General features: G+C 30.4%; 1 protein-coding gene across 1 annotated transcript; it reads left to right on the top strand.

Moving 5' to 3' along the window:
* Window positions 1-4,888: 4,888 nt before the first annotated feature.
* On the top strand, window positions 4,889-11,169 carry LOC133297971 (histidine kinase CKI1-like). The gene is made up of 7 exons (XM_061497209.1): window positions 4,889-4,924; window positions 5,417-5,644; window positions 5,740-6,402; window positions 7,654-7,978; window positions 8,629-9,191; window positions 9,414-10,484; window positions 10,960-11,169. The coding sequence occupies exons 1-7, from the start codon at window positions 4,889-4,891 to the stop codon at window positions 11,167-11,169; spliced, it is 3,096 nt and encodes a 1,031-aa protein (XP_061353193.1).
* The last annotated feature ends 401 nt before the right edge of the window (window positions 11,170-11,570 follow it).

Here is an 11,570-nt window from a genome sequence, read left to right as displayed (position 1 = left end):
TGGGAAAATTTTATTTGAAACAGTGTGCCGGTTTTCTGACAAGAAACGCGTGTTTCGCCAAGACCATTAAATGTTATTCAACAGATGTAATAGGAAAGTTGCTACGTGACCAATGACCATGCAATAAGCTTAATTATTTTTTTAGTAGAATAAATATATAGAAAGATTATAGTTCTGGATGGCATGAAAAGAAGCATATTTTCATTGAGCCTGGGATTCAGCAGTACAAAACTGACGGTGATTGGAGTACGAACAGGAGATTACACAGTGCACGGTCGAGGATTGACTATTATTTCAATTTCAGGTTTTGCGCTCCTCTCTGTCTTTCTCTACATAATAATGTTTTATTTTCTCTTCGAGGACAAATCGTTCTCGGACTGAAGCGTCATCAAACTAGTTGCAACACCAACACTACCAAGAAAAATGAACAAACAAAAATTCTTTCATGTATGAGGTGCCATAATTGCATATTCAGTTTTTATGCCTACATACACCTTCAAGAATAGATAAATATCCGTAATTGTGAAACTGGATTTTGATTATTGTACGGCTCTTTGATTTTTCTCATTTTTTTAATTTTCCCTTCAATTAATTCTTTGTTTATAATTATTTACTTTCTATCTCTCTGAATTTTTGATTTTGAGAATATTAAGTACCATTCAGACTTTTCCTTTTAAAAAAACAAACAAACAATTGAAGAGTTTAGAGAGAGAGAGAAAAATAAAAGCTACCCCCGCCCATTTACATTTTAAAGTTAGAGTATCTTTTAAAAAATTCTCTTGATTAACTTTGCTTGTTGTACGATCATGAGTTTAAAAATAGTCAAAACACCCTAAGTTTACTAAATTTGTTAAAAACCCTTGAGTTCTCCAAACGTGTGAAAGAAATAAATTTCATTAGCAAAAATATGCCCCCTAACAATATCACTCGAAATCACGATTTTTTTTTTTTTTTTTTTTTTTTGTGAAACCACTGTTTCTGTTTAGCCTTTGTATTATTTTGGTTTAGATATGAAATTCAAGATCAATTTTTTTACATTTTTATATATTTGTGTCATAATTTTAAATTTTAATCTAATATTTAGAATTTTGATGATTTCAATTATCAAGGATCTTGTGTTAGATAAGTATAAAACTATTAATGGAGTCTCACCCAACAATTTAAGCTTTTAGATATAATTGATTTTCTATATAATATTAAAACCTCAATATCAATACTATTAATGTAGTGTCACCCAACCCCTTCAATTTTTTGAGTTGAATTTATTCTTTACCTCTTATTTTTTGGTAAGTGTGATATTTCCATAAATGAAGTTCATATTTAATGAAGGGAAGTTTATTCATTTGTGTTTCTTCTTATTCTTCTTCTTTTTGGCATATTTACTAAATATCAAGGTTTTTTCAATTTTTCTTTTAGACTTAGTCAATTGCACTTTGCACGGATAGGATATTGTAACAACCAATTAGTGTTACTACTAATGTTACTAACAATCAATTTCATCGTTAGATCGATTATGTTGATCCAACGGTTATATTTATTTCTATTTTTGTATGGTTATGATTCCCCATATTTAATGTGAAAGCATTAAATATGAGAAATCATAACCATACAAAGGTAAAAATAAATATAAAGTATTAAATATGATGAATCATAACTGTACAAAGATGGAAATAAATATAACTGTTGGATCAACATATACAATCTAACGGTGAAATTGATTGGTAGTAACACTAGTTGGTTGTTACAATATCCTTCCCCATAAATTTAACAGTGAATCTTTACATTTTATCATTAATCTTAGAGGTAGGATATTGTAACAACTAATTAGGATTACTACCAATGTTACTACCAATCAATTTCACCGTTAGATCGATTATGTTAATTCAACAATTATATTGTTTTCATCTTTGTTTGGTTATAATTCTTCATATTTAACATTTTATATTTATTTTCACCTTTGTATATTATGATTTTTCATATTAAATATGGAAATCATAACCATACAAAGATGGAAATAAATATAACCGTTAGATCAAAATAATCAATCTAACGGTAAAATTAATTGATAATAATCCTAATTGATTGTTACATTATTTTATCCCCTTAATTTTAATGCTATAAATCAAAGAAAATATTAGGATATGAGTATGAAAATTAAAGAGAAAACTGTACCCAAAAAACAGTAGTAACAGTCATCACTTAAATCAACAATAATATATTGTTAAAAAAATTAACCACCCTATATTGTTAAAAAAGATTATAAAAGAATTTTTTTTTTTTTTTGGTTAAAAGAAGAGGAAAGTTTTTCATTGAATTTGGAGAGACTGAAGTAACAGAGAAGAATACGCTCACAGCTGGTTATCAAATTGGTCAAAAGTCAAAAACCAAATTAATGACATTCAATTACTATCTTTATATTGTTATAATAACAGCAGCATAATTAATAGATACATTAAACGTTATTTATTAGTAAACCATGTTTTGTCGACAAAGTAATAACAGCTATTTATTGAAGACGGTTATACTTACTATTATTTTAGATTTATTGTTCTTATTATTTTATTGATTATCTTTGAATCAATTTGAAATTAACTATTGAAAAATAAAAAAAATTAATCTTCCTTGATTTTAAATTAATCCAACGCAAATCAATCAGGTAATATATAACAATAATAAACTTAAAATAGCAGTAAATATAATATTTTCCTTATTTATATTTCCTGCATTTATAATATTATAGGCTAGCTGCCCTTATTGACTTTTTGACTATTTTGCCCCTCATTAATTAATTAATAACCATTTTACCTCTCACTCAAAATTATCCACCAACATGCCTTTCTTTAATTGATTAACTCATATTTAATCGTTAAATGCTCAAAACAAGCAAAAATGATCGACCCGAGGTTTAATCGATTAAATATCCCGAAATGAGAATAGTTGAAATGAGATCGAGAAATGTAAATATAGGATTTCTGTCGAGGTTTAATCGATTACATATAACTTTTAATCTATTAAATATCCTGAAATTTAATCGATTAAATCTCGGGTCAATCATTTTTGCATATTTTGACAATTTAATCGATTAAATATTTAAGTTAATCGATTAAAGAGGGACAGATTGGTGGATAATTTTGGATGAAAAGTAAAATAATTATTAATTAATTAATAAAGGACAAAATGATCAAAAAGCCGCCCTTATTTATCATAGACATATATGATTAGGATATATAGATTGCCATGTCATATGTTTTAGAATGAATGAGAGGGAAGTTGTTAGTATGATAAAGGGTTAAATCCATTTTATTTTTTTGGGTAAATGGGTTAAATCCATTTTTATTTCTATGTTACATATGTTTTCTTTTTAAATATTTTTTCCTATCTCCCCTTTATTTCTTTCTTTATATTTTTCTTATCTTATTTATTATTTTCTCTTTTTTTCTTTTTTCTTTTTTACTTTTATTTATATATTTTTTATTTTATTATTTTATTATTTTTTTCTCATCAATTTTTTGTAATTTTAATTGTGGTTCAACTACCACCAATGATGGAGTCAAGATTTTTTGTGAGAGGGGGCAAAATTGCATTTATCTTAAAAATCATAATTAAAATAAAAATTATATAATTATTCTCATAATATATAAATCATACCGCATGAATCACAATACAATGTAACATAATATAAATAAAAATACTTAGATAAATTCCATTGGCTATAAAATGAAATATATTTTTTTGTTATATATTGATATTGATATTTCGATAGATATCAAATATCTTCGAAATTGACTGCAAAATGAAATAAATTTTATCATATTTAAATTTACTTTATATCCAATTTTCAAATCCTGATTTTATTCTTCTTATCTTACTTATTTATTATATTTTGATAATTTGATATGTATCAAATCTATTTGAGATTGAGTAGAAAATAAAATCATTTTTGTCATATTTAAATCTATTTTTGTAATCCAAAATCTGAATTCAATTATTCTTATCTTATATATTGATATTTATGCAGACATCAAATATATAGAGATTAACTAGGAAATAAATTTAGGATACCAAAAAAAAAAAAACTAGGAAATAAAATTTACTTTATTATGTTTAAATCTAATTTCTACAAGTTGGCTTCTACTATATATATCTTTACAATATATTTCATATTATTATTGTACTATAAAAATATGACATTTATTATGATTAGTATTATGCATAATTTACCGCTTTTGATGGAGAGAGATTAATTTAGATCATAATAAGACATATTTTTATACTATTCAATAATTTTTTATAAAATGTAAATTTTATCGATCTAACTATTAAATTATAACTATTCGTTACTTTAATTATTATTCATGTAAAAGTATAAAAAAATGAATAAGAATAAAAATGTAATTGAATTTTATTTTATTTTATTTCAAAATGTATATTACGTTAAATTTTTCCTATTTTAATAATAAAGTATTAAATATTTTATATTAACTACTCGTTTTTTTGTTCACACCCTTCCTCCTCCCACGTGTACCCAGTACCCACACACATAAACGGTAAAAAGTTGGCACTTAATTATTGGCACATCTTAATAGTTGATAACTGCTAATTATATGATTTAGATCAACATTGAAAGAGAAAAATAATTATTTTTGGTATCTGCTGGTGGTGAGCAAGATTGAGTTTCCAATAATAAAATATTTGCTGTTAAAAAAGCACCAAATTTACTTAAGATAGAAATTTTCTCTTAAAGTTATACGTACATGATTCTCTGTATATGTTTATTAATTGTTCAATTTTTACATGAAACAAATGAGCATAAATATGTGATTTTTTGATTACGCAGAAACATCAGCTGTGCTTGTTGCTCACAAGATCAATGAGTCTGTACTCGTCAATGGTTTTGTGGCCTTCATCTTTCGTCATCGTGCTGGTATTTATAAAATCATATCATTCTTATTCACATGTTTTCTTATTATCAATCTACGGCGCTAACTTCTTTCTCAATTCAAGAAGATGGTTTGCACTATTGAATTCAAAAAAAGAATCTACCATTTTGATTTGGAACATAAAGAAACCATTTTCACGTTTCTAACGTTATCGATGAAGATTTTTAACTTGTATGTCTATGATTTTATTTTATTTTATTTGCAAGTTAAGCTTATTTGGGATTTCAAAACCCCCCCCCCCCCCCCCCCCCCCCCCAAAACAACAAAAAAAACGATCTTAAGGCTATACTTGACACAGAGAATTAATTACCTAAGAATTGAAGTAGTTGTATGAAAACCGAACACACTGACCAAATTCACTTGGGATATGGTGCCTAAGATTAGTATTCTTAATCAAGTAGACGCAGAGCTCTACAAATATGTTTATTTTTATTTTGACATACCTATTTTTCTGTGTGTTAAAACATTTGTTATAGGCATACATTGTTCTTTTCATATTGCCGCCATGCTGGTATGTCATGGTGACACGTATCGAGCAGCATGTGAATTTGAATTCAAAAAATGTTCTTTCACAATTTCAATCAGAAATTGAGCATTCAGCTACACTGATACACCCTATGAATTCGTCCTCAACAAATTTTGCAAGATTTATGAGTTCAACCCTCAAAACTACTAACATCTCATTCTCTGAGATTGAGACCAAGGTTAGTACATATTACACTGCTTATTCTTAATTCCCATATAATGAGACAATTGAGTTTTGTTTGATTTATTTTATTTTATTATTTTGGGGTTGCAGGTGGCTCCGTTATTATTTCAAGCATTTGAGACGGTTCCTCACTTAGCCCAAATCTCTTACATTGGGATGGATGGTCATTTTTTCTCATATTACACTGATCATGATCAAGCTATGGCAATGTACTCAAACGCATCATCATCTTCGAATTCTACTTGGGGTACCTTAAATACAACCGTATATTACATCCAGCCTGTAAATCGTGACACAGGAGAGTTATATGGGGAAGCCATAAAATCTAATTCCTCTATCAATGCAAGTGGGGTTGCGGAAGCAATTAATAGTTCTTATGGGTATGCTTCTTTGGGAACCAAGTGGAACAATGGTCATGATCTTCTATTCATTAGTTCAGCCAGAATCACAAGAACAGGAGTGATCTCTCTAGGTTTTCCAGCAAAATCAATAACTAATTTTTTAACTCCTATTGGTCATCTAGGTGCCAGCTTGTATTTGGCTACCAAAGATGGCCAAGTGCTTGTAGAAGGGATCCACGATACTCGTATGATCATTTCAAATGATACGGTTTCCTTTCAATCAGTGAATGCAAATGATGATCAAACAAGCACTGTTTCATGCAAAGGTGGAGTGGTTGCTTCAATTTTGAATATTCGGGATGTTGAGTATTTAATTCACTGCTCCCCCATTGATATAATGGGAATAAAATCGGTACGTATTTATCCTTTTACATACATATATATATATATTCATTGAATCTTTCAATAAACGCCCCCAACGTACAGCACATTTACAATTTCTTATATTTTCCCAGAATGCTATTTGTTTTTGCACAATTATATAATTAAATAATATATTCTACACTTTTGGAATACATTTTGACCTAAGCATAAGATACATAGAGTATGGTGTGGCGCGGGGGGGGGGGGGGGGGGGGGGGGGGGGGACAAGAATTTAAAATAAAAATAAAAAAAATAAAAGAGTAATGTCATGCTTAAACGTAATGTGTGTTGTTATTTATCTGAATGCATTATATATACTAGAATTCTAAAGAGTCTTTAGCCTTGAACAAATTAATTAAGTACGAGTCTACAAAATTTACACAAAAGTATATATTTCAAAATTATGTATTAAAGAATAATATAAACCATTAGAAGACCTTCATCCAATACCTTAAGGAAGTGGCGGACCCAAAAAAATTTCTTTATGTTTGCACACTCAGGGCGGGGGTTCGGGGGTGCCGCCCCCGTTTTTTTTTAAAGATCATAATCATGATCTAATTTTTGCTTCCACTTTAAAAATAAAACTTTGGTGAATCAACCAAAGTTTTAAGGAAATAATCGATAATGATAATTAAAAAATAAATAAACACCACAAAAAGACATTTGTAAAATATATTATAATTGTAGGGGTTAATAGATCAAAAACCCACCTTTGTCGATGTCTATTTGATCCAAAGTTGACAAGTTTTGTTTCATAAAAAAACATGAAAAATCCCGTGTGATTCTCCTACACTCTTTACCTTTTTCCTTTTAATCTTCCTATTTTTTTTACTCTACTTGAATCACACACCCTATGTAAAAAAAAAAAAAAAAATCCTCAATTTTATGTCTGCAAGTGCAGACAATGGAACCAACTTAGGTTCGCCATTGTCTTAAGATTTTGGGTTAAATCGATTCTTTACATGGTATGAGAGTTTCAGGGTAAACCAAAAAATGGGTGTGTGAGTTGAAATAGTTCTTTACATGGTATTAGAGTTTCAGGACCATAAGGTCACGAGTACGAGTTCGGTCTTCACTACTCCACGTTTCAAGTCCAAAGAACTCTTATGTGAGGAGGTGTTATAGAGAATTATATAAACTATTAAAAAGATATTCACTCAACCTTAAAATTTTGTGTTGAATTGATTCTTTACACTACTTTTGGAAATGTCTGCTTAGCCTTGATATGGTTATGTTTCAGGTGTATGTTTTGGCTATTCCACAAAATGCATTGGTCCGCTTTGTTCTCAACATTAAGAAAATTGCATTGGCACTATTGACTGTGATGATGGTAACGACATTCATTGCCATAGTCTGTTTTCTATTTATAAATACTAGATCTGCTAGGCGTGAAATGCAGAGTATGAATAAGAGTCTTGCTCTTGCTAAGGCTAGCCATGACATTCGCGCTGGGCTTGCTGTCCTTACTGGTTTGATAGATCAGATGTCATATGAGGAAGTTGTCTCTGGTTCAGAATTACAGACCAACTTAAAACAAATGGATTCTTGTACAAAAGATTTACTAGGTAACATTATTGATTCATCTGACCCAAAATTCTAGTTTTAATATTTTCATTAGCCATTTTTTTTTGTCTTACAACACTTACATTCTAATATGTTGTTGTTTATTATTTTATTATTCCATTTTTTTCTTTTAAGAAAGTGGCATAATGTTTATTTAGTATTTGCTTATGTATTAAAAACAAATTCTTGTAACTTCACTTTTATATATGCTATTTCTATTAATTGGTTTTTTTTGGCCAACCTTGACACAATAATATTGTTGTCTTTTATAATTTTGTTATTCTATTACTTTCTTTTAAAAATTATCATGATGATAATCTTATAATATTTAATGTATTATTTTAATTTAAAATTATTTAAAATTCTCATGACAATTTTATTATTTGTTATCACTATATAACATGCATGATAAGTAATATCTGTCTTACCTACACTTCCACATTTTCGTTTTTTATTTAATTTTATTATTTAAAAATGTATCTTATGGAGAGCGTTTTTAATGCAACAGTCGCGCTGAGTACTGCTACGGTTGTGCTAAAATTATTTCCGTATCTTATGGTTTATATCTCTCATCCATGGATTTCATCACTTAATTTTTTCTGTATTTACTTAACGGGGCATTACTCTAATTTACTTTCTTCTATACATTTAGGACTCTTGAATAATATACTTGATGCAAGCAAAATTGAAGCAGGGAAAATGCGTCTTGAGGAAGAGGAATTTGATATATTCCAACTCCTAGAAGAAGTAGTTGATTTATACCATCCCGTGGCTATGAAGAAAGGAGTAGATCTCGTATTAGACCCTTGTAATGGTTCTCTACTGAGATATTCACGTGTGAAAGGCGACAGAGGAAAACTCAAACAAGTTTTTTCCAATTTACTGAGCAATGCTATCAAATTTACTGATGAGGGGTACATAGCAGTTCGGGCATGGGCTCAAAAGAGCTCAATAATCACTACTAACAGAAACAGCTTCAGGAGACATTTGTCACGCTTATTTTATAGGAAAAATGAGGCACATCGTAACCAAGAATCCATGAATTCAATGCAACAAGATCCGAGTTATATGAATTTTACTTTTGAAGTGGATGATACAGGCAAAGGAATTCCTAAAGAGAAGTACAAATCTATATTTGAGAATTATGTCCAAGTCAAAGAAACTGCTCTTGGTCAAGGAGGAACTGGCTTAGGACTTGGTATTGTGCAGTCCTTGGTACGTTGGGGAAGGATTCGGTTACAATTTTTTTTTACGAAATTACACTTACCAGTCACAGACATAGTGTAGTTTGTAAGAGTTTATAAATAAAAAGTTTGTAAATATAATATTTTCAATAATTATAGATAGGTTTACAAATTAATTGTGAATTATAAGTTCACTTTGCCACAAATTAACTCCCTTAATAAATTAATAACTGATCTAATTTTCTCTCTATAGGTACGTTTGATGCATGGAGATGTTGGAATAGTGGACAAGGATATTGGTGAAAAAGGGACATGCTTTAGGTTCAATGTGGTCCTTACTGCATGTGAGACAGGGACGGAAGGTAGCACAAGAGAAGGCCAATTTGTATCAGGTGACAGAACCATTCACACTAATAGTTCTACTTCAAGCACTTACTCCATGACTACTCCTAGGTTACTTAATCGCAGCCCTAGTCCTAGACCCGAGGCTTCTAGAGTTGTTCTTTTGATTCAAGGCGAGGAGCGCCAAAGGACTACACAAAGGTTCATGGAGAGTTTAGGGATCAAAGTTAAGGTTGTGATACATTTGGAAGATCTTTCTGACACTCTCATGAATATCAAACAAAAGGGGAAGGGGAACCATTCCAATAGCCAAAGTTGTTCTCCGTTTGCATCTCATAACTCTACTAGCAGAGCCGCCAGAGGAGTCTCTTCCAGTGCCATTGATGGAATTGACTATATAAATTCAATCTTCAAGAAGACAGATGTCGAAGCTACCCCTGGTTTTGTCCTTATTGTGATTGATGCAAATGCAGGACCATTTTCAGAACTTTCCAGAATGGTATCTGACTTCAGAAGTGGTCTCCGCAATCCTTGTAGGGTTGTTTGGTTAGAGGAGCCTCATATGCGTGGCGTTAATTTCGAAACCATTATTGATGAGGATGTTAGTAATTCAAATGATGTCCCGTTATATAAACCGTTTCATGGTAGTCGTTTATTCCAAGTTATTAGGTTTCTTCCCGAGTATGGTGGTGCATGGAAACACAGTTCTAGTGGAGCAAAGAGAGAAAGAGGAAATGAATTATGTGGAGAAATACAAGAATGTGGAGACTCAAGCAATAATGACAAACCCTTGAGTGGTATGAAATTTTTGGTTGTTGAGGACACTAGAGTTTTGCGCACGATAACTAGGACTATTTTAGAACGGCTTGGTGCTTCTATCGAGGAATGCGAGAATGGTGAACAAGCTCTACGGCTAGTTGAAGAGGGTCTAACTCGGGGTTTTCAAATTCCTCCATATGATTACATCTTAATGGACTGCGAGGTACATAGTAGTAATAATGTTGTTCATTATGATTTCAACTTCTTTCATATTTGGTTATCTCATGGTCTTGTCGGTAATTTCCATTCTTATCATATACGATTTTACTCATTAATCTTATTGCAATTAGTAGTTCATAGTTGATACACTTGGTTCCTTCTTTCATCAGGACTTGTTACTTGTGACATTTTAGTTTATTTAGTTTCCCATTAATAAGATTATAAAAAGAATTGAATTTCCATCTCCTTTTGCTACTTTGCTTTCTGCCGATCATTCATATTTTAAAATGAGACGATATTGTTGAGATTATTATAAACTCTTTTCTCTCATAGCATAACTTGTTGAATATACCTATTTATAAAACTGTATGTTTATGTAAATATAAAAACTGCATGCGTGCTTGATTTGATGTAAGTAACTATTAGATAACTAATACTTCGTGCTACAAACTTGATTAATATTAGCGGTGATTCAACAGATGCCGGTAATGGATGGATACGAGGCAACAAGGCAGATAAGAGAGATGGAGAAGCCCTATGATGTTCATTTTCCTATCATTGCATTAACTGCTAATACAGAGGAATCGACAAAAATATCCATAGAAGCTGGAATGGACCATCACTTGGTCAAACCCATCATTAAAGAGGTGTTACTTGAAGCCATCAGAAGCATACATAGAAAAGAGTGAGAAATATATATATAGGTCTTTCTGTTAATGCCCTATATATATGATCTGTATAAAACCAAATTTAATAGTAGGAGCTATATGATTTTAAGTAGGATTATATAGAGAGTTCCAAAGATATTGGGTGTATATATATAGTTCATTTAGCTAACTTAATTTATTGCAGTGCGCTCGTATTAATTGCATAATTTTGAAGAAGTTGAAACTTGCCTCGAGTGGCAGATATAGGAACAATATGAAACAGAAATGGAGTAAGTCGGTTTGAACTTCTTTTTCCTTCCTATCATATTACTTTGTAAATGATCATATAATTAAAGACATTGGAAACTCTATGAAACAGCCTAAATAATGCAAAATATTGTAGAAAGGATAGAGAAGTTCAAACTGACTGACTTCACTTGCTG

Source organism: Gastrolobium bilobum, unplaced genomic scaffold (assembly GCF_033153095.1).
Source record: "Gastrolobium bilobum isolate Gb01-03AN ecotype WA unplaced genomic scaffold, APGP_CSIRO_Gbil_v1 utg26078, whole genome shotgun sequence".
NCBI lineage: Eukaryota > Viridiplantae > Streptophyta > Magnoliopsida > Fabales > Fabaceae > Gastrolobium > Gastrolobium bilobum.
The sequence above is the reverse complement of the archived record's forward strand: the minus strand, read 5'-3'. Positions and strand labels throughout refer to the sequence as shown.

Coding starts and splice junctions, on each gene's coding strand:
- LOC133297971 (XM_061497209.1), top strand. CDS start 4,889: ATGGTTTTGTGGCCTTCATCTTTCGTCATCGTGCTG. Junction 5,645..5,739: donor TCTCTGAGATTGAGACCAAG/GTTAGTACATAT, acceptor TTGGGGTTGCAG/GTGGCTCCGTTATTATTTCA. Junction 9,192..9,413: donor TTGGTATTGTGCAGTCCTTG/GTACGTTGGGGA, acceptor TTCTCTCTATAG/GTACGTTTGATGCATGGAGA.